Source organism: Trichosurus vulpecula, chromosome 1 (genome assembly GCF_011100635.1).
Source record: "Trichosurus vulpecula isolate mTriVul1 chromosome 1, mTriVul1.pri, whole genome shotgun sequence".
In the NCBI taxonomy this organism is placed as follows: Eukaryota; Metazoa; Chordata; class Mammalia; order Diprotodontia; family Phalangeridae; genus Trichosurus; species Trichosurus vulpecula.
Genome location: NC_050573.1, coordinates 53,338,564 through 53,365,992, shown reverse-complemented (window position 1 = coordinate 53,365,992; position 27,429 = coordinate 53,338,564). Strand labels below are relative to the sequence as shown.

Genomic DNA, 27,429 nt, shown 5'->3' with positions numbered 1-27,429 from the left:
CCATCTGTCTAAAACCCCTTTGACAGTGTCATTGGTTAGCCTCCATTATATTTTGCCTTTGTCCTCTCAGTGAATTACCCGGCTCTGTGTCTTCCTTTCCACCCCAATGCTTGCCCTCACCCCAGAGGATTCCAGTATTGATGTTAATGTCCTGTAAGAAGCTGGGGGTGGATGGGTGGATGGGGAGTTGATCTAGGGAGTTCCCTTAGGTAAATTCAACTTGATGCCAAGGGAAAGAAGCTTTGGGATATTCAATGGGTGCCTCCCCATGGTCATGCCCATTGGCAGCTAATGGCAACCCCTAATTAGGTCTCAGGGACTGGGGCATCACCAAGATGAATTGACTTGGTCAGCTGTGATAGGGCGGTGAGATACTCTCTGATCGGCATTGAAGGTCTAGGAGGAGGAAAAAGAATTTCAGAAACAGGACGAGTTACAAGACGGTCTGTTATAAACAAGTCCCACAGACCGTCACATAGGCTGTAATAGCTAGGTCCTCTGAGTCCCACCAGAGATCTTAAGTCTCCCAGTTAATCAACTCTTTTTTTTTAAACTCCATTCCCGTGACTATCCTGTATGTCTCCCCTAGTCACCCACGGTGACAGTAACCTTAAGAAACTTCACCATCATTCAAACCTCGTTTACTGAAGTTACCCCCTCCAACCACAGCCTCCGGTCCTTCCTTTTTTTCTCCTGCCTCCACTCCTCCTTTTCCCCCTTTTATTCATTCCTTAGCTGCATTGTATCCAGAAGAGGATAACCGGAATGGTGAGAGTGACCTCGAGATCCCCAGTTGAGGGAACTGGGTATGTTTAGCCTGGAGGAGAAGGACCCTCATTTAGAAGGGGAATTTGGCATTCAATTTGGCCCCAGAGGAGTGTGCTAGGTGCGGAGGAGGATTTCACCGAATTGTTAGAAAACTTTTCAAAGTCCAAAATGAGACTAACTTCAGAGGGGGAATGGGCAGCCTCAGGGAGCAGTAGGTTCTCCCTCATCGGACGTGTTTGAACAAAGGTTAGGCGGCCACTTGTCGGGCACATTGGAGAGGGAATTGTCGCTCAAAGTTGGGTTCTGAGGACCTCAGACGGATCCTGAGGTCATTTCCAGGGCTGAGGTTTCGTGATTCTGTGACAGAGATGGCTTTCTTCTTCAGACAGGGGCTCCCCAGGGGTTGAGCCACTTTTCCATCTCAGACTGGGGGTTCCTTTAGATCAGAAGCCACACCCCACCTTGCATGGCCTTCACCTCCCTACCCCAAGACTGTAGGCTTTCCTAGGACAGGGCTTATGTTTCCTCTTCAGAATCATTTATTTCTCCCTCAAGGGCTAGGGCTCAGTGGCCCCATCCGATTCAGGCAGCCATCCCTCCATCTCCTAGGCCTCCTTCCTGCCTGCCTGTCTTCACCCCCGCTTCCCCCCCCCCCATCCCTCCTACTGGAGCCCGGCTGTCTCTCTTAAGTCCCAGTCTCGTGCTGACATCACCCCGTGTTTACCAGAATCCCAGATGTGCGTCCACGTCGGCACAGCCCAGCTCAGCTTTGGGTCTTTCCAAGGGGAGGTTCCCTCTCTGGCCCCTCAGCCCCAGCTCCTACAGGCACAGTGCTTGAGCCAAAGCCTGTCAGTCCCAGCTCTTTCCCCGGCAGCCAAGGGCAGAGACCTGGGGATTTCTAGGACCCTACGTCAAGAGCCCAGGGAGGGATCTCAAGAGGCCACAGGGTCTTGCCCCTGCCTTGTGGCCTGGCTGAAGACCAACCCCTCCCCCCAAGCTCCCTGCATCCTCTTCTCCTCCACTAGTTCCAGCATTTTCACCTCTATAATCATAGAACATAGAACATAGAATGTCAAAGCTGGGAAGGACCTTAGAACATATGCAAAGAGACAGATTCAGTGTTGACATAAGGAAAAACTTTCCAACAATTTGTACTGTCTAGAAGAGGCATAGGCTGGCTGCCTGGGGAAGGGTGTGGGCAGCCCTCTCATTGGAGACCCTCAAGTAAAGTGTGGATGATCCCTCATCAGCTCTAAAGGGAGTGGGGGTCATTTTTCAGGTATGGATTGGGCTGGGTGATTACTGAGGCCCTTCCAAGCCTGAAATTCTGAGATTCCATCAACACAGACCATGGACTATGAGAGCTGAAAGATGCCATAGGACACCGGATGTCATTACTAGAAGGGCAGACCTGAATTCAAATCCTTCCTTGGATACTTGTTAGCTGTGTGTCCCTGGGAGAATCACTCAATGTCTTTCTGCCTCAGTTTCCTCGGCTGTAAAGTGGGGATAATAACAGCACAACCGCCCAGAGTTGTTGTGAGGCAGGGCAGGACGGGGAAGGAGGACGCCGAGACATTCTCTAGTCCAACCACTTCCTCTTACAGATGGGAACAGCGACCCCCCGGGGCCAGGAAGGGATTTACCCCAAGGACACCCACCCAGATTAGTGGCTGAGCTGGGACTTGAGACCCCAGGCTTCCAGCTCAGGGTCCTTTGTCCCAAATCACTCTGCCTCAATTCTCCACTCTGCAACATCAACGGCTAATTCTCTTCCCTCCTTCGAGAGCGTTTATGTAATTAGGGGTTATGAGAAGCAGGTGCCACAGTGGAGAGAACGGCAGATCTGGAGGCTGAGGACTCAAATTCAAATCCTCCCTTGAAAACCTTTCCTTTTCTGGGTCTCAGTAAAAGGAAGGGATTAAACTAGATTACCTCTAGAGTTCCTTCTGTGACTCTGTAAGGGCAGTTGGGTAATGAGGCGCTGCATTTGGAGTCAGGAAGGCCCGAGTTCGAATCCTCCCTCAGACATTTAGTAGCTGTGAAACCTGTGCAGGTCACTTACCCTTGTCCAGCCTCAGGTTTCTTTATCTGTAGAATGGGGCAATAACACTGGTCTCCTGCCTCCCGGAGTTCTGAGGATCAAAGGAGAGGACACGCGGCTAGGTCTTCGCTAGTGAAGCGGCGCATCTATTTGAATTCACAGTATTCAAAGTTATAATTATGGGGTGGCTAGGTGGTGCAGCCCTGGGGTCAGGAGGACCTGAGTTCAAATGTGACCTCAGATACTTAGCACGCGTACTAGCTGTGTGACCTTGGGCAAGTCACTTAACCCCAAATCCCCCCTCCAAAAAAAAAGTTATAATTATGTAAAATATGGTCATTGGTTCCAACCCAGTGGAAAGATACAGCGGGAATTCCCACTTACTGAGACTTCACCGTGTGTACGCAGCAAACCTTAAAACAGCATATGAATGCTGATCCGTCTATGAAATAAGCTTTAGGACAAGCCCCTGGACAACTTTTCACGTTTTATCTCTCGAGTCATAGAAATACAACTTAATTAAAAAAAAAAGTATTAAGAACCTACTATGAATTTGGAGCTCAAAACTTAAAAACAGTGATAGCAGCGAATGTTAAAAATTGTTTTTACGTGTAATTGGGGGAAAATAAAGCATTATTTTTTAAAAAACATATTATGGGGGGAGAAAAGAACCTGCTATGCACTAGTACCTATTCTAGGCAAAGGGAATTAAAAATCAGACAAAACTGATCTCAGACAAAAGCTAGAGACAGCTTGTTCCATGACCCTCTGATTATACATATCAAATGAGGCATAAAACAGAGGCTGAGGCTTCCCCAAGGAACGGAATGAGCTTTTTATATGATGCCTACTGTGTGCTCAGCACTATTGTAGGTGCTTTTTACAAATACTATGTCATTTGATTCTTTTTGTTTGTTTTTGGGGTGTTTTTTGCAGGGGGGAAGGCAGGGCAATTGGGGTTAAGCGGCTTGCCCAGGATCAAGCAGCTAGTGAGTGTCTGAGGCCAGATTTGAACTCAGGTCTTCCTGACTCCAGGCCTACCAGCTGCCCCAATGCCAGGGCCAAGTCAAGAAGAAATTCCCAATAAAAGGGAAGGTACTCCAGGATGCTCCAGTGTGCAGAGAACAGCATTTCCTCCTTTTTATATCACCTTCATTTCCAATTACATCCCTCTCCTCAAAGTACTATCCCTCAGGATCAAGAGTTAAAAAACAGTTCTGGAGGCAAATCGGTTAAGTCTGTCTAGATAACGCTGCATACCAGCAGCTGTCCACTAGGTGGCACACTGAACAGAATGCTGGACTTCGAGTCAAAAAAGAGCTGGGTTCAAATTCTACCTCAGATACGTGCTAGCTGTGTGACCCTGGACAGGTCATTTAACCCCTCTGTGCCTCAGTTTCTTCACCTGTAAAATGAGATGGTTGACCTCGATGGCTTCTAACGTCCCTTCCAGTGCACTGTCTATGACGTCACAATAGTCTCCGCCCTATGCGGAAGGAGGAGTTGCTAGATGAGGTCCATGACCACAGTTTACTCGGCCATTTATCAACATACCAAGTGCATCAAAAATTCCTATTGTCTATCTATGAATGTCCTTCCACGATATGACTCCGGTCTCTTTGGGCCTCCTAGGAGATTTAATCCATTCAGCTTTTGTCAGAAATGTGCCGGTGCCAGATCTACCAACTACGGAGAGCCCAGTGTTAAATTTTCAGTGTGAGCACGTATATCAGAAATCAGCAATTGCTACAAATGGAGGCTTGATTCATTGTTTTAAGCTTAAGAAAGTGATGGGGAAATGTTGAAAATGCAAATTAAACTTAAAATGGTGTTACACATGTCCTCCCCTGCCTCCTTCTGGAGAGCTGGTTGTTAAATATTTACCTTTGGTACCACCATCCTGGGGCTGTGTCATCCTAGCACATGAGCATCTATATCTAGCCTGCTTCAGGCCCTAGACCATATTTCTCATCCCATCCAACTACCCACCCTGGCCATGTACCCAATTATAGCTTGTAAATAGCCATTCCCTTCCCACCTCTTTCTCTGGACAGGGGTGAGGAACCTGCAGCCTCGAGGCCATAAGTGGCCTTCTAGGTCCTCGGGTACAACCTTTTGACTTAGTCCAAGTTTTACAGAACAAATCCTTTTATGAAGGGGATTTGTTCTGTGAAGTTTGGGTTCAGTCAAAGGGCCTCACTTGAGGGCCTAGAGGGCTATTTGTGGCCTCAAGGCTGCAGGTTCCCCACCCCTGCTCTGAGAACAGTAACCAAATCACTACCACCACCATTCTGAGAAGGATGACCCCCTCTAGTCAAACCATCACTGAAAGCAGGAGCCTGAAGTCACTAAAGAACACGTGAGCCCAGCCTGCTCTTTCCCTCTCATTCATTTCTGGGCCCGGCTCATTATTCCTTTGCAGTGCCTGTCCAAGGTCTACGTATTGATGTATGGATGAAGGAATGAATGAAAAGCATTTATTAAGACCTCAGTGCTAGGAACAGTGTTAAGTGCTGGAGATATAAATACAGAAGCAGCCCCTGCCAATAAGGAGCTTACAATCCTCACCCTCCTGCACCTCTCTGTGGCCTCTGAGCTGTTGGCCACTCTCTCCTCCTCGGTCCTGTCTTCTCTCTAGGGTTTCAGGACGCTGCTCTCTCTCATTTCTCCTCCTACCTATCTGACTACACCTTCTCCATCTTCTTTGTTGAATTCTCCTCCAGAGATCCTTCGATTCTTTTGTTGTTTGGTCATTTTTTTTTAGTCTTGTCTGACTCTTCATGGCCCCATTTGGGGTTTTCTTGGCAAAGATACTGGAGAGGTTTGCCATTTCCTTCTCTGGCTCATTTGACAGATGAGGAAAATGAGGCAAATAGGGTTAAGTGACTTGCCCAGGGTCACACAGCAAGTAAATGTCTGAGGCTGGATTTGAATTCATAAAAATGAGTCTTCCTGATGCCACTCCTGGCACTCTATCCACTGTGCCACCTAGCTGCCCATTCCAGGATTCATAGGATTCTAGAGTGCTGGACTTGCAGTAGGGAAGAATGGTTCAAATCCTCCCTCTGACATGTGTTAACTGTGTGGCCTTGAGCTACGTGGCCTTACCCTCTCTGCGACTCAGTTTCTTTATCTGTAAAATGGGAAGGTTGGACTAGATGCAATCTGAGGTCTCTTCTAACTCTAACCCTAGGATCCTATGACCATAGAATAGCAAAGAACTGGAAGATGACCCAAAGAGCAATGGAGAAATGCATTGTGGGAATGAACAAGCTGTAGCATCTTACAGATAAGAAATTGGGCAGAAGTGATATGAAGAATATCATCAGAGAAATATGGGAGGAGAGGGACAGAGAGGAAGAGGAAGAAGGGTGAGCCATTCCAGTGACCTCCCAGAGCTTAGAATAAGACCTTTCCTCTCCCTCTTCCCTGAGGCCTTCTCACTTTTGGAAGATGCCTCTACCTCTCTGGGGGCTCCCTCCTTCCTTCTGGAGTTCCTCCAGAACCTCCATTTTTTTTCTTTTGAACAGTATTTTATTTTTTCCAATTACATGTAAAGACAATTTATAACATACATTTTTAAATAAAATTTTGGGTTCCAAATTTCCTCCCTCCCTCCCCTCCCACCTCCCTAAGATGGTAAGCAATTGGATAGAGATTATATATGTGTGATCATGTAAAACATATTTCCTTATTAGTCATAGTGTAAGAAAAGAAAAAATAAAAAAACTACAAAAAAAATAAAGATAATGAAAATAGTATGTTTCAATCTGCATTCAGACGCCATCCATCAGGGCTTTCTCTGGAGGGGGATAGCATTTTCCATCATGAGTTCTTTGGAATTGTCCTGGGTCATTATATTACTGAGAAGATCTGAGTTATTCATTGTGGATCATCCCACAAGGGTGCTGTCACTATGTATAACATTCTCCTAGTTCTGCTTACTTCACTTTGCGTCAGTTCATGTGAGTCTCAGAACCACCATTCTGAAGAAAGGCCCACTCTCCTGTCTGGCTCCTATCTCTCCAGACTTTTCCACCATGCCACCTCTTTTCAGCTCTGTTTTATGTGTTCTTTTCCCCATTAGAATATAACCTCCTTGGGGGTAGGATCTACCTTTCTGTTTGTATTTCCAGTGCTTAGCACAGTGCCTGGCACATAGTAAGCCCATGATGAAAGCTTACTGACTTGACCCACACAAAAGTGGTATTTACTAAAGGTTTGTTGAACCGAATTTGTTGAATTAAAAACTTTTTTTTTTTTTTTACTGAACCTAGATGTTTCTGATTTGTTTATTTTGCCTGCTTGAGGTGGATGGAAGACCTGTTCCTCAGATAGGAAAAGGTTGGGACTTGGAAGCCCCAATTGTGACTGAAAGGAAAGAGGGAGGGAAGAAGGCAGGGAGATCTGGGGGTTTTAGACAAGGAAGCCCCAGGGAGGAGCCGAGAGGACCCTGAGATTCAATGAATAGAGTGTAATGATTTGGGAAACTTGCCTGGATGACTTGGCTCACTTTCTACCTGACCTTGGCAGGAACCCTCCAGGTTCCTCAACTGTAGAGTAACTTGTTAACACTCATATCCTGGGGCTGTTGTTAGGAAAAACGCTTGACAAACCTTTGAGCACTCTAGAAATGGGAGATTTGCAGACCCAAGGAGGAAGAATCACAGGGTCCAAAGCCAACTTGTCGCCATGGGTCCAACTCACCAGAAGCTCCGACATCTGGCTTTGTTCTATTCACTACCTGGGCTTTGTTTCCTACCCTCAAGCCCTGATCTCATGTTTGGGAAAAAGTCACAGGATGAAAAAACTGCAGCATTTCAGAACCAGAAGAGGACGTAGAGAGCGTGCAATATGTCCCCCTCATTTGATAGGGGAGGGGAAACTGAGTCTCAGAGAAAGAGGGGGAATGCACCAATGAGAAATTAGAAGCAAAGATGGGATTCCAGCTCTGGTTTTTGTATGTCCAGTGGCAGTACTGGGGCTGATGGTCATACTGAAGGAGGCTACGCCTAGAGAAAGGCGGGGGCCAGGAGAAGATGGGGGCAGGTTTGGGATCCCCGTAACTCTGAAGCCATGCTATGAACCTAGTTGGAGGATAATCCAGTGAGGAGGCAGTCAGCCAACAAGTACTTATTAAGCCCCTATTACGTACCAGGAATTGTGCTAAGTTCTGGGGCTTCAAAGAAAGACAAAAACATGGTTCCTGGCCTCAATGAGCTTCCATTCTAAAGGAGGAGAAAACATGCGAATAACTACATACACACAGTGTGAGTGCGAGTGTGTGTGTGTGTGTGTGTAAAATGGAAGGTAATCCCAGAGGGGCACTCACAGCTTGGGGGACCAATAAGGCTACCTACAAAAGGTGAATCTTGAGTTGAGTCTGAAGCCAGGGAAACCAAGAGGCAGAGGGGAAGATGGAGAACATCTGAAACCCAGGGGATAGTCTATTAGTCAGTCAACAAGCATTTATTAATGCTTGTGCGAAGCACTGTGCTGAGCCTGAAGATATAAAGGCAAAAACATGGTGCCTAAAGCTTGTACATAGGTCCTAAAAATCACAGCACTGCTCTGGCTTCATTAAGTATATCTAAAACAATGTATAGCAGAATCTGGTGGTTAGAATCCCAGGAGGTAAATCGCTGAGGGAGCAGGGTATTGTACCCTTTAAAGATTACGGATTGGACCAGAATATCGGCGAGTCTCAGAGCTGATAGAGACCTCAGAGGACTGAGGTTTAGCATTTGATGCTGAAAGCCCAGGCTCTCTCATCCACCTGCCCAGCATTATCCCCCATCATTTCCCTTTCCCAGACAATGCCAAATCTCAGCATCTTAAAGCTGGGGGAGCAGGAACAACTTTGAGCCTCCCTCCCTTGTTCTCATCCTTCCCTTGAAGAGATCCCCTTCTCCCACCTCCACCCATTGAAATCCTTGCCTTCAAGGTCAAACCCAGATGCCTACCCCATGAAGCCTTCCCTGGTGATGCCCCAGCCCCCTAGTGAAAAGGATTTGTTTCTCCTGAAATCAATATAGCACTTCACCAGGACCTCTCCTTTGGATTCACTTTATTCTGCCTTGGGTCAATGACTTGTGCACTTGCTCTTCTCTCCATTAAAGTAGAAAAAACTCCTTGGTCTGGTGTCCATCTCTTTATCCCTAGGGCCAATTGTGAGGTCTTGAACACCGGAGTTGACTCATGTTTGTTGACTGAACCTTCCTGCCAATGCGCCTCCAATAACGGGGAGCTTGAGCCCTCCTCATTCCAGCCCTGGTTGTTGGAATGTTTTCCCTTACCTAAACTTAAAAGAAAAAAAAAACATTCTATTTGGAATCAGAAGACCTAGGTTCAAATGTTAGCTTGTCCATCGATTACCTGTGTGACCTTGGGTGAGTCACTTCCCCAGCTTGAGTTGCTCCTTTAAAGGAGCATCTGTAAAATGAGAAGGTTGGACTAAATGACCACAGGCCCCTTCTGGCTGAATCTCTCTTCCTTTATATATTAGAATGCTTCTTTTCTGTAGGCTTTTCCATCAATAGTCCCTATGGCCAGGTTGCTAGTCCTGTATCATTTGGCCATAGGCTCTCATCACTCTTCGGTAGCCTCTCACGGAATGCCAAAGGGGCGAGGGTGGGACAGTGAGTCAGTCTCTGGCCTGGAACTGGCCAAACTCCGAGCTCGAATCTCTCTGGACTCATCCAAATGGCCTTGAATCCCAGAAGGGAGGACAGGAACATAGAGCACACCCTCTGGTTCACAGTGTTTCCCTCTCGGGCAGGCTGACTCCCTGTCCTTGAAGCTCTGGGCAGAATTTTGCCTTCGGGGTGCCGAGAGAAGGGGCTGAAAGGCCTGGTGGTCCAGAATCCCTGGGGCTGGAGGCCGTCACAGAGGTCATCTTGTCCACCCCTGCCTCTTCTTCTTGTCTGCCCCTCCTTTCCTTTCTCCAGGTCAAAAACCGGATTGTGGCTTTATAAATTTAAAGGACACTAGCGCGCGACTTAATGCAGTCTATCGTCACAACAAGCCCTAAGTGTGTGGGGACTGATGATTTCCTTGAAGCTCCTCCTTACATTGTCATTTGGGGTTGCCTGAGGTCACACAAATAGTGTAGGAAATGAGATTTGAACACAAGTCCTCTTGATTCCAGAGCCAGTAGCTTCTCAAGGAACACCAGAGGGAAGGAGCACCGTATTTTGGCAAGAGACTACACAACCGAACGGCATTCGGGGTTAAGTGATTTGCCCAGGGTCACACAGCTAATAAGTGTCTAATGTCAGATTTGAACTCAGCACCTCCTGACTCCAGGGCTGGTGCTCTATCCACTGCAACACCTGGCTGTCCAAGAGACTTGGATTCCAATCCTGGCTCTGCCTCCTGATTCAGTTTATGGCCTTGGGCGAATCCCTTTCCTGTCCTCAGCTTTCTCATCGATTTAATGGGCATGGTTAGACCTCCTTGGACAAAGTCACCATACTGCTTTGGGCCTCAGTTTCCTCACCTGTAAAAAAGAAGGTGCAAGGGGAGTGGACTAGATGTCTTCTAAGGTCCTTTCTATCCATAAATCCCATGATGCTAAGAACCTACCCTTTGTGGCTGCCAGGGCTGTTGAGAGGAAAGTGCTTTGTAAACCTAAAATAATTGTATAATTGTGAGTTTTTGTAATTATTTCTTCAGTTGATGCCTTCGATTTCCCCACCAGAGGGAAAAAAAGACTTGAACTAGCTGGAATTTCTTACCTCCTTCTGGAAGCTCTTTGCAAAGCAGAGAAGGGGCTGGTGGGGTCAACCTGTCCTTTGGGATTTCTCTGATAGTGAAGGATGGGGATCCATCCCCGGACCAGAAGGAGACAGAAAGCAGCCTCCCTTCCCCAACTCTCCTCCAGCTTTATTCTAGGGAGAAAAGTAGGCCCCGGAGCCCTAGGTCTTTCCTCCCCACTGCCCTGGCTGGGGCCCTTTCTACAGGAGGATTCACGTACAACCCAGGATGGAGAGAGAGGTCAGGGAAGAAGGAAAAATCTCCTTCCCCAAGGCTAGCCAGCCAGTCAGCCCTGAGTCTAGGGCTCTGGCCCAATATCTAGGGTTCAGTCTCAGATTCAGTGCTCAGGCTCAGTGCCCAGGGTTCAAGCCTAGGATCAGGGACTCAGGTTGAGTAAAGAGGCTTAGGCCAAGTGCCCAGGGTTCAAGCCTAGGATCAGGGACTCAGATTGAGTAAAGAGGCTTAGGCCAAGTGCCCAGGGTTCAAGCCTAGGATCAGGGACTCACATTGAGTATCCAGGGCTCAGCACAAGACACTGGGGTTCAGTCCCGGTGACAGATGCTCAGGCTTAGTATCCAAGGCTCAAGCTTAGTTATCCAGGGATGAGGCCCAAGTATCAGAACAGCTCAGGATAACTGGCTGAGGCCCTCTGGCTACGTCTCCTGACCATCTTCATTAGGACCCGAACCCTTGCTATTCTAGACTCAGCAGAAAAGGGCCAACAAGTAGGTTTTGCCTCTCCCCACCCCTGTCCCCCCAGATCACTTCCAGGCACAAGTCCCCAGAACTGGGGGCAGTGCTGAGGCAGGAGGGAAAGAGATGAAGAGAACCAAGGTCTCTGCCCTGGCCCAGACTATGGCGCCAGCTCAGTGACCTCGGTCCAAGGCACGGGTCCAGCCCCTGAGAAAGGCCAGGCAGTCCAGATGGGAGCTAGATAGTGATGGGGGATGGGAGTTGGCCCACAAATGAGAGAATCTCTCTCTCCCTATCTAGGCCATGAAAGTGAGAAACTGTGTTTCTCTTCCATGTAAATAAAATCACCAACTCCTAGACTCTGGGAGCTGGAGAATATGGAGTCCAGCCATCTCATTTTAAGGATGGGGAAATTGAGGCCCAGAGGGATCACCTGTCCTGGGCCACCCAGAAAGTAAGCCTGTCTCTCTCTGACTCTCTCCACTCTGGGTCTCTGTCCTCTCTGTCTCTCTCTCCTTCCTATTTCCCACCCTTCTGTCTCTGCCCATTCTGTATCTCTGTTTCTCTCTGTCCTGTGTCTCTGTCTCTGCCCTCTTTGAGTCCCTGTTTCTTTCTGCTCTGCGTCTCTCTCTGTCTCTTCCCAATCTGTCTCTGTTGTCTCTGCTGGGTCACACATATTGACTCAACCATCTCAAATTTCCAAACAGCTCCAGGCCCCTCCCCAGCAGGCTCAGACAGGGGTGTGTCCCCGCCAGTCCCACTCTGGGCCCTGCTCCAGCCCCAGCCCCAGCCCCTGCCCCAGCCCAGGTCCCTCCCTCTCCATCCCTCCTTCCAAGGACAGCGGCTAGTGGCCTGTATTCTGCCCAGGACAAAAGGAGAACACATATCTGGAGGACTGAATAAGTTTGCCTTCCTCAGGCTGGAGACCCAGAAGAGTGGGGGGGGAGGGGTGGCGATGGGGGCCAGAAGGAAATGGGAGCACAAGCCCCACCCCCTCCACCCACTCCCTCCTCTCCTTCTGTCCCCTGAGATAAGGCACTGGGGTCTGGATGGGGTTGGGTGACCCTCAAGAAGCCACAGATACACCCAGACACACTCAGAAAGTACCCACACAATACACCAAGGCATTCACGACATCACGGAAGTTACCGACATCACACACTTGGTGCTATCTCCTTCCTCTGGGATTTTGCCTGGGCTGGTTTCCCAAGTCTGGAATGTACTCTCTCCTCATCTCAGCCTCATGGAATCTATTTCATTCAAGGATCAGCTCAGGTACCACCTCCTATAGGAAGCCTGTCTAGATCTTCTCCAACCACACCCCCGCCCCTTCCATTGTCGGGGTTCTCTTCTTCCTCAAATTATCTTGTAGATATTTATCTCTTTACATACAGAGACACACTCATATACTGACCTCCACAGCCATATCACACAACACTTACAGACTTAAATTCTCTCACATGATCTCACTGACATGCACATGCAGTAACACTCACAATACACATTACACTCATGAGCTATTTGGGAACCTGAGACAGTAAAGTCAACTGTGGAGAGACAGAGAGACAGAAACAGAGAGACAGAGACAGAGAGATTGGGGGAGAGAGAGAGAGAGAGAGAGAGAGAGAGAGAGAGAGAGAGAGAGGAGAAAGAAACTGAGACACAGAGGCAGCAGAGACAGAGACACACGCCTGAAAGGTAGAGATGTACCTGGAAATGCAGAGGTAGAGGAGTCAGTGATATAGAGGATTGAGATAAAGACAGAGAGGAGAGACAGAGATAGAGAAATGTTCCAGGCTCTCATGGCCATAGACGTACACCCATTCACATGCACAATTACATGCACTACTCACAATACCAAGTACACATTCACACACAGGTATGTGGAGTAACAGACATACACAGCTACACTCTGACACACAAACTCTCTCACACGGGCGTGTACACACCCATACACACAGTTACACTCTTGTACGAGGACATACACAAGCACTCAGTCTCACAGACACATAGAGGAACACACTTATACACTGTTAAATTCTTGTGCTCACCCTCACCCACCCACACACACACACACACACACACACACACAGTGTTTCACAGTCATACTTTTACACACACACACACACACCCTGATACACACACACACACACAAATATAGTGTCTCACAGTCACACTTTTACACATACTCTTCCTGATACACACACACACACACACACACACACACACACACGCTGCCCCACTGACCCATCCAAGAACATCCTCATACACACACAGTTCCAATCTCACACACACACACACACTCTCACACACACTCACACACGCTCACCCTCCCCCTGGCCCAGGCTCAGGCCCCGCCCACCCCTCCCTTGTTCCTCCACTGAGCAGGAGGGAAAAGTCTTTATATAGAGAGGCTGAAACTGGGGCTTTAAGTCAGCTCCACAGTCCTGGGGAGGCGGCTGAGCCCTGAGCCCCCCAACAGGCCCCGCCACCTGCGGGTGCCACCCCGCCCTCCACCTGCTGCCTGCCCCTCAGGGTCCCGCGTTCTCCCTCGCTCCTTCAGCCATGCCGCTGTGGTTCCTGCTCCTGGGGGTGCTCTCCTGGCCGACAGTCCAAGCCGAATCTGGCCAGGGTAAGTGACCTCCCTCATCCCAGGTTGCTAACACCCTTCCCTCTCACCCTCTCAGGCCCCGACCTGTAACCCCCTTGGCCCCTTGGTCTATCCAGCACCATGATCATACCAGTCCCCTGGCTCCCCGACCATCCCATCCCCTGACTCCCAAACCCCAGGATGTCTGGACACCAGAACCTGGGACCCCTTAAGTCCCTGGCCTCCAGATTCCCAAATCTGTGGCTTCTGACTCCAGACTCAGACTCCCAATACCCTGGTTCCCTGGACTCCTGACCCCCTTTGCCCAGATCTCTTAATATTCCATCCCCTTAATCCTCAGTCCCTCAATAATGTGGCTCCTGGAAGCCAAGGATGCCTAATACCCTGGCCTCCAGAACTCTCAGATCTTGGAACCCTAATACCTTGGCCCTAGAACCTCTAACAGCCAGTCCCTTGACTCAATTGGACCTGAACCCATGACCATTCCATTACCTGGTCTCTGGACACCTGAATTTCAGGCTACTAGATTCCTTGAGCCCCCGGCAGCTTGGCCTCTAGACCCCCAAACTTTGGGCATTTGATGCCACAGAACCTTAATTTCTCAACATTGTGAACTCCCAAACCCCCTTGAATCCAGGCCCTTGATCATCATATTCCCCCGAACCTAGATACCTAATCCTTTGTCATTTAATGCCCTGGCCCCCAGAGCCCTCAGATCCCTGACATCCTAGTCTCAAGAATCTTCAGATCCTGGGCCCCCAACACCCTGAACCCCCAGATCCCTGAGCCTCTTATAACCAGACTTCTGATGCTCACCATCCATAGGGACCCCAGAGCTCTAATTCTGTCCCCCCAAAACCTTGACCCCCAAACTCTAAGCCCCTGACTCCTCAGTACTCTGCAATCCCATACCCAATACCCTCATACCCAGACCCCTGGTACATTCCTATCCTCATGGACCCCAAATTTCTAATCTTTGGCTTCTCTTAACCTTAGACTCTAAGTCCCTACCTCCTTTGCTAGTAGCCTCAAACCTGTATTGTCTAACCCTAGAGCTCATTCCTCAGACTGGGGAGAGGAAGGCAGTCTGGCTATATCAGAGTCAGGCCTATGGTGGGGTGCTAGATGAGCAGCTGGGGCAGCCCGGGATCCCAACTTCCTACCTTTGTGGGACTCTATGGCTTCTCCATCAGGACTAATATGGATTTGGTCTGGCTCCTTGTAGGCAGAGCTCTCTCTGACAGCTCCAGAAGGGGGGAAGATGTGTAGAATATGGCGGCTAATGTCCTGGGATGGAGGGAAGGGAGAAACCAGGAGCTTGGCAAATGTCCTGCCCTACAGCTAAGCCTTGGCAGCATTTTGAAAGTTGGGGCACCCTAGTGCCTCTATCCCCCTCGTCCACTCAGCCCCTCATTTTCTTATATCTCTTCTTCGCTGTTCCTCTTCCCGTCTGGGAACCATCCAGCTTCCTACCCCTACGGTCAGGTGCTAGAGATCAGGTCCTGTTCACCCAGGAGGTTCCATCCTCTCACCTGGCCCTGTGCAAATCCTAGAAAAATGAGGGCCCCATCCCCCTGCAGGGCCAGGATGGGCGATGAAAGACCATCCAGGACATGGCATGTATCTCCCTGCACCCCCCCCCCCAACAGATAGATGAGAAAACTGAGTGTCAGTTATAGTCACATAGTAACTCTCTAGGAAGAGTAAGGACTAGAACTCAGATCTCCTTACTCCCAACCAGGGCTCATTCTGGACTCCATATTCTCTCCTCAGGGTTCTAAGGGACACTCCAGGTACCCCCAAAGACCAGGAGTGAGCTTCTTATTCCCAAGCTGGAGAGTGGGATGGGTGGGGTGTGTTTTGCTAGAGTCTCCAGCCAGGAACCACATTTCCCATCCCTACCCGCACCCTATCCCCCAGTGACTGAGAGCCTACCCCCCCCCGGGGCTCCCAGTGTGGTGACTGTACTGGGGAGACTCGTGAGCTCATGCTAGGGGAATGTTCCCGGAAGGCTTGGGTGACTAAGAGGTTGGGGAGGAGGGGGCAGGAGGTGGGCAGGAGCACAGGCTGGGTGAGGAGCTGGGATCTTGAGCTGGGGTTGCATTCTATCCCCTGGACCTCAAGGCCCCTGCCCTAGCTTCAAGCTCTGGCCCTCAGATTCCCTCCCCCTCTCCCCCACCTCTTACCCCTCCCACCACCGTGTTCTTATAGTGCTAAGATACTGGTCCTAATCCCCAAGGTCCCCAACCTGGCTCCAGCCTCAGGCAGATTCCTCCTGATTCACGAGTGATTAAGTGATTTCTGAGTCCTGGGGAGGTGAAGGAAAAGGTATATCCCTCAGCTCCTGAGGCAGAAGTCACTGCTCCACCAACACCCAGGCCCAAAATGAGGTCTTAGGGAGGGAAGAGGTGTTCTCGGGTACCCTGAGATCTTCAGGAAAAGGGTCCAAAAGAAGAGATTTGGGGCATACACAGGGCACGTTAGATTGCGATATACATTAATGATTATATCGTGATATACGTTAGATTGTGAGCTCCTAGAAAGTAGGGACTGTCTTTCGCCTTTTTTTTTTTTTAGGCATTGGAGTTGAGTGACTTGCCCAGGGTCACAAAGCTAGTATGTGTCTGAGGCCAGATTTGAACTCACGCTCTCCTGACTCCAGGGCTGGTACTTTATGCACTGTGTCACCTAGCTGTCCCTTTATTTTTATTTCTGAATCCCCAGCACTTAGTACCATACCTGACACATAGTAGACATTTAATGAAAGTTAATTGACTTTGGACTGACTGTCCTTTGATATTTCTTATCCCTTCCACTCTCCAAAGACTCTTGCTGACCCCCGAATCCTGGCTGGGCTGAATTCTAATGCCCAGGCATTGAATTTGGAGTCAGAACACCTGGGTTCGGATCTCTGCTCTGCCACCACTCCACTGCCCGTGTGACCTTGGCCAAGTCCATACCCTTCTCTAAGCCTTAGCTTCCCTGTCTGTAAAATAAAGAGATTGGACAAGATAGATGGTCTGGGAGGTCCCATCCCAGTCCTAAATCCTCTGATCCTGTGTCTCCCTGGCTCCAGGTGGCATCTGCTGGCTTCGCCAGGGCCGTGAGGCTCAGTGCAGCCTGATCCTGAGGGCAGGTGTGAGCTGGGAGGAGTGCTGCTCTGCGGGTAATATAGATACCGCCTGGTCGAATTACACTTATCAGGGTAACAAGATCAGCCTGCTGGGCTTCCTGGGCCTGGTGACCTGTCACCCCTGCAAAGGTAGGCGCCCCTGGAGCCCGTCACTGCCCAGCTGTGCCCCCATGGGAGGTAGAGTCGGGGGAGAAGGGGGTGGGATCTAGCCTCCCAGATGTTGGAAGCGGCAGCCGCCGAGGCTCAGTGGTTGAGGATGGTGATTAATCCCAGCTCTGCCTGGCTGGGTGGTCTCTGAGAAAACACTCTCCCTCTCTGGGCCCCCGCTCTTCCCTCCCTCCCTCTTCCCTCCCTCCTTTTTCTGTTCCTGCTCACTTCCTATCTGGGGGTGGCTTTTGGGAATGGGGATAGAGGCGGGAGGGGAGGGGGAAAGGAAGGGGAGAGAACGCAGGTGGCTTTGGGATAAGACAGGGCCAGGCTCCAGCTGGAGATTTGAAGATGGATCCTTCAGGGTCCTCCGGGGCTGGGGATGGAGGTGGGGCAGGGAGGGGGGCGTGGGCGGGGACTCGGCCTGTTGTTCTCTCTTTTCTCCAGTCCAAATCTAGACTGGGAGAGGCTCCAGCTGTGTGTGGCCAGACTCTGCCAGATGTGTGGGAGCTGGTGGCCAGGTGCAACCCACATGTGAGGAGCCGAAGGCCCCTCCTCTCGGTCAGCCTCAGGAACCTTCAGGGAGCTCAGAAGGGTGGGAGAGGGGGCCCTGAGGACCCCGGAAGTATCCGTCGGTGCAGGGGAAGGGGCCAGGCGGGGAGTTTCAGTCCCTAGCCAATATGACCTTCCCCGCTAGATCCCCCTATTTTCTCATCTCTGAAATGAAGGCTCATAGGTCACATATTTAGCGCTGAGGTCACCTAGTCTAATGCTTTCATTCTTCCGATGCAAAGAAAAGTGAACCCTGATTTACTCAGGGTTACACAGTAAGTAGCAGAGTCAAGATTTGAACTCAGTTCTTCTGTCTCTGATGCCAGCCCTCTTTCCACCATGCTGTACTGTCTAGGCTAAAGTGTAGTGGCAAGAGCCCCTGAATAGGAGTCAAAAGACTCGGTGACCAGTCTCAGCTCCAACATTTACATACTATCAGGGACAAATAACTTCACAATTATGTGCCTCAGTCTCCCCATCTGTAAAAAAGTGCTAATAATGGGCATCACAGAAACATGGACTTCAATTATTATTGAGTTCAACCCCCACAGTGCCTTGTACCCTAATAGGTACTTAATAAAGGTCTAATTAGATTAAATCGAATTTCAGTTAGTCCTAGGGACTGGGCTCTTGGGCTATGGAGATCTTTCACCTCTCAGAAATGGGCAGGCAATCAGGGAAATCGAAATTAAAAGGAGGGCACTAGCCTTCTCCTGTCTGACTCAGTTATCAGTCTGCCAGGCTTTCAGGGCCAAAGTCAAGGGTCAGCCTCCATTCAGTCCAGTGAAACTAGAACAGAGAAACATTCTGTCCCTGGTTAGAGGCTGACCCCTGATCCTCACTGCCCCCTCCTTTAACCACAGAACTGCAGAATCCAGTGCCCAGAGCAAAAAACAAAACAAAACAAAAAAATCTGCCCTAGAATTGTTTTTTGATTAATTAGGAGGTTTTGGTTTTTGTCTTTTTGTGGGAAATTTATTTGTTGTTTTGCTACATTATTCAATATAATGAATTATGTTTCCCAGTGTTTGCTGTTTGGTAATATTCACCTTTTGTATTATGTAGACCAGGGGGGTCTCAACTTCAAATAGAGACGGGCCACCAAAGTACATAAAGATCCCTGCGGGTGCATATTAATTTAGTTTTAAAATATATTGTCTCCGCTTTAGTTTGTGTTTATGTATTTTTGTTAAACATTTTCTAATTACATTTTAATCTGGTCCTGGCCGCATATAGCCTGCTGGCTGCCTGTTTGACTGAACTATCAATCAACATACACTTATTAAGCACCTATTATGTGTCGGATGGACAGCTGGGTGGTGAAGTGAATAAAATGTGAGGCCTGGAGTCCAGAAGACTCATCTTCTTGAGTTCATTTGTGGCCTCAACACTTACTAGCTATGTGACCTTGGGCAAGACACTTAACCCTGTTTGCCTGTAAAATTAGCTGGGGGCTGGGAGTCGACCCGAGTTAAAATCTGACCTCAGACACTCATTAGCTGTGCGACCCTGGGCAAGTCACTTAACCCTGTTTGCCTCAGTTACCTCATCTGTAAAATGAGTTGGAGAAGGAAATGACAAACTGCTCCAGTGTCTCTGCCAAGAAAACCACAAAAATGGGGTCATGGAGAGTCAGAAATGACTAAACAGCAACAGTGTGTTGGGTCCTGTGCTATAAACTGGGGATACAAATAAAGGCAAAAAATGGTCCTTGCCCTTCTGTTTTTTGGTCCAGACCTATGTAATTTCATGAGTCAGGAGAAACTTCCAACGTAGAAACTCTACCCACCTGGACTCTGTCCACCGATATCCTCCTGTTGACAGACGAGCAGCAATTCATTTGTAGTTAATTGTTTCAGAGAACTGCTCATTTAATGGAGGTAAAGTGATTTCCCCACAGTTACACAATCATGTTTTGAAGGCAGGACTTGAACCCAGATCTTAATGACTCTCAAAGCTAGCCCTCCACCTCCTAACTCCAAGATGTCTCACCTTTGAATTTGTCAGAGGCAGCTAGTGGCACAGGTAGCCCTGAGTTCAAATTCGGCCTCAGATATTTAACAGCTGTGTTACCTCGGGCAGGTCACTTAGCTTCTATCTGCCTCAGTTTCTCAATTTGTAAAAAAAAAAACAAAAAATAATAGCACCTATGCCTTTCAGGGTCTGAGGTTGGATTTGAACCCAGGTCTTCCTGACTCCTGACTTTTGTACCAGCTGGTATATTGTAACACACTGACCATCTGTCAGATTGCTTGAGTCAATCAATGCGCATTTATCAAGCATCTACCATGTGCCATGCACCTAGATACAGAGACAAAGCTGAAACGGTCCCTGCCCTCAAGGAGAGCATACATACACTCTTTCCAATGGCACCCAGGTCTGCTATAAATTGATGTTATCCAATCTCAACCAAGCCCTCACTGCAGCAAAGCAAAAAATTAATTTCTAATTGATGCTATTTATTCTTGCCTTTCCTCAAGCTTCCCACAGCACCTTCTCCACCCATCCTCTCTCCTGAGCACCCCACCTCATACTCTCACCCGACTGAGACCAGACAGGGAGGGCTCCCTCTTTGCCCCTGCTCCCATCTCACATCATTTAAACATCTTCTTCCACTACCTCCTCCATCATTCCAGCCTAGGATAAAGCAGTGGCCCTTCTCCTTGCCAGGGCCAACCCCTCTACAAGCATCCTCAATCCCAGCCTCTCCCAGAATTTCCAACAAACTCTTCTGATCTCCTGCTGCCAATAAACAAACCCAAGTCTCCTTTAATCCTTAAGAAATCCTTCTCGATCCGACCATCCGGACTGGTTGTTGTCCTAAATCTCTTGGACCCTTCATGGCTAAACCCCTTAAGAGAGCTGTCTACACTCGTTGCCGCCCTTTCCTCTTCTCTCTCTCTATTCTAAACCCTCAGCAAGCTGACTTCCAACTTGACCATTCAATTGAAGTTTCTCTCTCCAGGGTTACCAATGGCCAAATCGAATGTCCTTTTCTTAATCTTCATCCTTCTTGACCTCTCTGCCACTTTTGACAAGGTCCATCACCTTCTTCTCCTGGATACTCTCACCTTTTGAGGTCTTTGTGACTCAGTTCCCTTCTGGTTCTCCAGCTGTCTTTCTGATCACTCTTCAGTCTCCTTGGTTGAATCTTCCTCCAGGTCATGCCCACTAAACTTGCGTGTCCTTCAAGGCTCTGTCCTGGGCGCTCTTCTCTTTTTAATCTTATTGTTTATTTTATTTTAAAATAAATATAATATAAATAAATATATTTTATTACGAAGTATTTATTTTTTATGTTTAAATATTTTAAATTATATAATAAAATATTTTATTAAAATATTAAAATAAAATTTCATTTTAAATATAAATAAAAATTCAAAATAAATAAAATTGTATTAATAATAAATTAATAAAATTAAATTTTATTTAGTATTATTAATCAGCTCCCATAGTTTTAATGATCACTTCTAAGCAAGATGATTGCCATATGTGTATATTCAAGCTCTCTTTTGAACTACAGTTACACATCACCAACTGCTTCAGTGACATCTTGAACTAGATGTACTATTTGTGGTTGTTCAGTCATGTCTGACTCTTTGTGACTCCATTTAGGGTTTTCTTGGCGAAGATACTAGAATGGTGTGCCATTTCCTTCTCCAGCTCATTTTACAGATGAGGAAACTGAGGCAATCAGGAGGATCACACAGATAGTGTCTGAGGCCAGATTTGAACCCAGGAAGATGAGTCTTCCTGACTACAGGCCCAGCACTCTATTCCCTGTGTTACCTAGCTGTACCATAGGTACATCAGACTCAACACATCCAAGACAGAACTCAGTATCCTTCCTCTAAAACCTTCCACCCTTCCAAACTTCTTCATTATTGTTAAGGCATCACCATCGTCCTAGTCACCCAGGCTCACACCCTTGTTATCCATAACTCCTCATTCTCACTCAACATATTGAAACCATTGCCAAATCTTGTCATTTCTACCTTAATAATAGCTAGCATTTATTTTTAAAATAATATTTTATTTCTCCCCCAATTACATGTTAAAACAATTTTTAACAATTGGTTGTGTTTTTTTTTAAGTTTTGAGTTCCAAATTCTATGCCTTCCTCCTTCCCTTCCCTCCCCCCTCCCTGAGATAGTAAGCAATTCGATATAGGTCATACATGTGCAGTTATGTAGAATATCTCTGTAGTATTCATTTTGTGCAAGAAGACTTAAACAAAAAAAAAGTAAAAAATAGCAGACTTCAATATGTATCCAGACAGCTCCAATTCTTTCTCTGGAGGCGCATAGCATGTTTCATCATGAGTCCTTTGGGATTGTCTCGGATCATTGTATTACTGAGAATGGCTAAGTCATCCACCATTCTTCATCCTACAATATTGCTGTTACTGTGTACAATGTCTTCCTGGTTCTGCTCACTTCACTTTGCATCAGTTCATGTAAGTCTTTCCAGGTGTTTTTTCTGGAATCATCCTACTTGTCATTTCTTATAGCACAATAATACTCCATCACAATCATATACCACCGCTTGTTTAGCCCAATGGATGGGCATCCCCTTGATTTCCAATTCTTGGCCACCACAAAAAGAGCTGCTGTAAACAGTTTTGTGCAATAGGTCTTTTCCCCCTTTTTTGCTCTCTTTGGGATACTGACCTAGCAGTGCTGGATCAAAGGGTTTGCACCATTTTATAGGACTTTGGGCATTGTTCCTAATTATAGCTAACATTTATATTGCATTTACTATGTGCCAAGCACTTTACAATAATTATTTCATTTGATCCTCACAACAAACCTGTGAGGTAGGTGTATTATTATCTGTGTTTTATAGATAAGGAAACCGAGACAGACAGGGTTAAGTGACCTGCTCAGGGTCACAGTTAGTGTCTGAGGCCGAATTTGAACTCAGGTCTTCCTGACTCCAGGCTCAGCCACAACCCCAGATCAGGACCTCATCCTCTCTGTTCAGAACTTATAATAGCCTTCTCACTGGTCTTCCTGCCTTGACTCTCTCCCCATCCAATTCATCCTCCACTCAGCTGCCAAAGTTATTTGTCTGAAGTTTAGGTCTGCCAATGTCACATCCCACCTCCACCCATGAGCTCTCGTGGCTCCCTATTACCTCCAGGATCTGGCATTTCAACTTCAGCATAATCTGACTCCTTCCTACCTTTCGAGTGTTGTTCCACTTGACTCCTTCCCATATGTTCCATGATCCACCTACATTGGCTTGCTTGCAGTTCCTCAGCCGGATCTTCCTTCCATGTCCCCTCTTTGCATTCGCTATCCCCCAGGCCTAGCATGCTCTGTCTCCTCTTTTCAGCCTGCTGGTTTGCCTTGCTTCTTTCAAGACTGAACTAAAGTCTCACCTACTGCAGGAGGCCTTTCTGCATCTTCCATGCCCCTAATGCCCTCCTCCCCTAGAGATACCTTTTACCTACTCTATCTACCTACTCTATCTATCTGCCAATTTAAATGTTGTCTCTCCCATTAGAGTGAGAATGTGAGCTCTGAACATGGATAACATGGAAATATGTTTTGCATGACTTCACACGTATGATTGATATCAAATTGCTTGCCTTCTGGAAGAGAGAGGAGGGGCAGGAGGGAGAGGGGGATTTTGGAACTCAAAAGTTTAAAGAATGATTGTTAAAAAATGTTTTTACAAGTAATTGGGAAATATTTAATTATGTATATTTAAACTATATATACTTATATACACACATATATGTGTGTATATACATATAGATATGTGTATATATATATATATATATATATATATATATGCTTCTTGAAGGCAAATACTGTTTTTGTCTTTATGTCCCTAGCACTTAGTAAAATAAACGCTTAATGCTCGTCTGCTGAGACAAGTAGATGTAGAGATAAACCTAGAGTCAAGACCTAGCTTTGAATACTACCTCCCATGCTTCTTCTTGTTGTTCAGTCATTTTGGCTGTATCTAACTCTTCCTGACCTCATTTGGGGTTTTCTTGGGCAAAGACAGTGGAGTGGTTTGCCATTTACTTCTGCAGCTCATTTTACAGATGAGAAAACTGAGGCAAACAGGGCTAAGTGACTTGCCCAGGGTCACACAGCTAATGAGTGTCTGAGGCCAGATTTGAACTAGTCTTCCTGACTCCAGACCTGGTACTCTATCCACTGGGCTACTCAGCTGCCCCACCTATTTGTTAGCCCTCCTAGCAAATCCCTTAACCTCTCTAAGCCTTAATTTCCTCATTAGTAAAATTGTGATAACACTTTTTTTTTTTTACCTAATTGCCAGGAATGATATGAAGAACAAATGAAATAAAGCATATAAATGGCTTTGCATATCTCAAAGCACCATAGAAATGTTAGCTTTAAATATTATTTTTTTCATTTTGAGAAGGATAGAATTTGTTTGGGGAGATCCATCTTTTTAAAAATTCACCTATTATTATTATTAGTCATTGGTTAGATTGTATTTCTCTATTGTATCTGTTTTTATAAAAGTTATGTGTTTCTAGATTAGCCATGATTTTTGGACCGTCAGTGATTGGAGAGGTAGTAGGAGGTGGTGGTTAGAAAGCTGCCCCTCTTGGGGCTCTAGACAACTAAAAATTGGTTGCCAAAATCAATGAAATTACAAGTACGCCTGTGGTTTAAGATTATTCACAGCATTAAATTATCTGTGGTTTGTTTCAGGCAGGATTTGAACGTTACGTTTTTGTTTTTCAGTTTGGCTCATTAGAAGGGGCCATTCTGCCTCTGCCAAGCCCATTGTGTCTCCCTCTGTCCCCAGAGACCTGTGAGGGAGTGGACTGTGGTCCAGGCAAGGTGTGCAAGATGCACAGCGGACGGCCCCACTGCGCCTGTGCCCCGGACTGCTCAGACCTTCCCATGCAGCTGCAAGTCTGTGGCTCTGACGGGGTCACCTACAGGGACGAGTGTGAGCTGCGGACAATCAAGTGTCAGGGGCACCCAGACCTGGGAGTCATGTACCAAGGGCATTGCAAAAGTGAGACCCCAGCCTCGCAGCCGGGCACCTCCCTCTCTCACCTTTTCCCATTGGCAGAAAGCTCCATTCTTCTCACTGAGAACCAACCCCCCACCCCTACCCCATTAAGACAGAGAGGTATCAGGGTGGAGAAAGCACTGGATCTGGAGTCAGGAGGACCCAAGTTCAGATTCTATCTCCGACCCTTACTACTAGCGGTGTGTCCCTGGGCTGTCTCAATTTTATCATGGGGATAATAGCACCTACCTCTCAGAGTCAGTGTGAGGATCAAATGAGATATTTGTGAAGCATCTAGCAAACCTTAAAGTGATCTGTATCATTCTTAAGTCTGCCATACTCTTCACTGAACCCCTCACTCTTCCTCATTGACCTCCCATCCCCCTCACTGAGCACCCATGCCCTTACTTAGCCCTCCATCCCCTTCGCTGACCCAGCTCTTTGGATGCCTACTTCTTCCTCAGAGAGCTGCTCCCTCGTGGTGTGCCCAGGGACTCATACATGCGTGGTGGACCAAACTGGCAGTGCCCACTGTGTCATCTGCCGCTCTGCCCCCTGCCCTGTGCCCTCGAGCCCCAACCAGCAGCTTTGTGGGAACAACAATGTCACCTACGCCTCTTCCTGCCACCTTCGTCAGGCCACCTGCTTTCTGGGCAGATCCATTGGCGTCCGGCACTCCGGGAGTTGCACAGGTGGGTTTCCTGTCCCGGGGCTCAGGGTCGGGAGGACCCGGGATCCACCAGTCTTAACACGGGGGCATTAATTAGCCTCGTCCTCAGGAACCGCCGGGTCTGAAGAGGAGATTCAGCCCTAGCGGGGACACATGGCCCTATCCTTGAGGAGTCCTCAGCCTTAGGGGGAGACCCTGCGCCTCCCAGCTCCCTGAGTTTCCCTCCCTCCTCTCTTCCCTCGCAGTCAGCACCACGTTTGCTGGGCTTTTGGCGGAGGTGGAGGATAACTCCGTGTGACGTGACGCCGCAGGTCCTGCACAGAGCCAAGGCAACCCTATTTATTATGAAAACGGAGGCATATTTATGGCCCCCCAGACTCCAGCTGTGTTCTCTCTTCTAGACAACTCCCAGAGACCCTTGTTGAGGAGGGGAGAAATTGGGAGGATTATTACAGCCTGACCGGAGCTGCCACGAGCCGCCGGTGGTGGTGGGAGGGGGATGGAAAAGGCGAATACCTTGGAGGGTCCCAAAGAAGGCGAGCTAATGGTGGGGGTGGTGGTGGTGGCTGGCAGCTCTGTGAAGGGAAGGGGCGGGGTATATGTTTCAACATTCCATGGGGCCATCAAGGGAGCCGCAGAGAAGGACAGAGACAGACTCCCAGCTGGGGTTTCACAATCCCTCCCGCTTAATGACCCTACTGATGCAATTCTGGGCCCTAAGGGCTCTGCAGAGGGTGGAATCCATGAGTATATGTTCCCCCTCTCCTCCTCCTCCTAGAATAAGGGACAGAGATCTACCTAGTTCTTGAGCTTCAGTGGGACCCAAATGTGTAATGATGATGCTCTCAATTTTGGAGATAAAAGAGGTGTGTGTGTGTGTGTGTGTGTGTGTGTGTGTTGGAGTTGGGGGTAAGGGAAGCCAGGTTCAATATGGTGCCCTCCATGCCATAGGCCTTCAGACTTTTCTTGGGAGAGGGATCCCCAGCTTCAACCCTTGGCCCCACTCCATCCCGAGATTCAAAGTTCCCAAGCCAAATTCTTTCCACAAAGTTAGACTGTCTTTAGAAAGGCCCCTCTGTCAGAGGGGAGGTATCCTCTTCCCCACCCAAGTGCCAATTATCTGTTCTCCTTTCTCCTTGGGGGAGGGAGGAGACTCGGGGTCTTCAAAGTTCACTGGGTGACTATGGGTTAATCCCTTCCCTTCTCTGGTCCTCAGTTTTTCTCTCAAATCAGGACAAGAGCACATCCCCCTGCCTGAGGATCATGGGAATGTTGGTGATTTCCTTTGGAAAGTAAAAAGATCTGTATAAATGAAGTTCTCTTGTTCTCATTCCGAGTGTGGGGGTTGGACGGAGTCCAGGGCTGGGGGTTAAGAGCCTGGGGTTCTGGGACTCCTTTTGACTCTGACTGGTAGTGTCCCCTTGGAAAAAATCACTTCCCTTCTGGTTTAGTTTCCCTGTATGGAGGATGATAGGTGTTGATAGTCTCTAACAGGCCTTCCACTGTGTGATCTGGCTCGTTTCTGGGCTGGGTTCCTCGAGGAGGGTCCAGGGAAGGGGACAATGACCAGGACTCAGTTACAGGGGAGTGGGATGATCTAGCTAAGGGCTGCCACCTGGTGGCAGGCTGGAGAATATGGAGAAATGGGAATGAGGATGGATGGGGAGGGAGATAGAGAAAGGGGAAAGATGTAAGACAGACAAAGATGAGAGAGAGACAGAGAAAGAGAGAGACAGAGAGAAGGAATGGGAGAGGCAGAGAGATAGGGATGGAGAAAAAGAAAGCAGAAGGTGGGAAAGAAACAGATGTAGGGAGAGAGAAGAAAGGAGGGAAGACAGACATGTGGGTAGCTGGAGCTGGGAAGTCCTAGTAGCCACAGCTGGTATCCCCACAATCCAGGTGTTTTCAGTTGTCAAAGCCAAAAGGGTTGGGGTGGGGAGGTGGGGGAGGTGGAAAGGTCCTGGATAACAGCAGCTTGGGATATTCTCCAAAGAAGGAGAAAATTGGGAAAGTCAGATGCCAGGCCGTTAGCTCTATGCATGATCTCA

At 48.0% G+C, this 27,429-nt stretch overlaps 1 protein-coding gene across 1 annotated transcript; it reads left to right on the top strand.

The window, feature by feature from the left end:
• Positions 1–13,710: 13,710 nt before the first annotated feature.
• FSTL3 (follistatin like 3) lies at positions 13,711–25,867 on the top strand. The gene is made up of 5 exons (XM_036737547.1): positions 13,711–13,892; positions 16,948–17,133; positions 24,499–24,714; positions 25,176–25,403; positions 25,627–25,867. Exons 1-5 carry the CDS (start codon positions 13,826–13,828, stop codon positions 25,677–25,679), a joined length of 750 nt encoding a protein of 249 aa, XP_036593442.1. The 5' UTR covers positions 13,711–13,825; the 3' UTR covers positions 25,680–25,867.
• Positions 25,868–27,429: the final 1,562 nt, after the last annotated feature.

Excerpts from the sequence above, each read along its gene's own strand:
- FSTL3 (XM_036737547.1), top strand. The coding sequence starts at position 13,826 with ATGCCGCTGTGGTTCCTGCTCCTGGGGGTGCTCTCCTGGCCGACAGTC. Across the intron at positions 13,893-16,947 it reads CCAAGCCGAATCTGGCCAGG|GTGGCATCTGCTGGCTTCGC; the intron begins GTAAGTGACCTC and ends CCCTGGCTCCAG. Across the intron at positions 17,134-24,498 it reads GACCTGTCACCCCTGCAAAG|AGACCTGTGAGGGAGTGGAC; the intron begins GTAGGCGCCCCT and ends CTCTGTCCCCAG.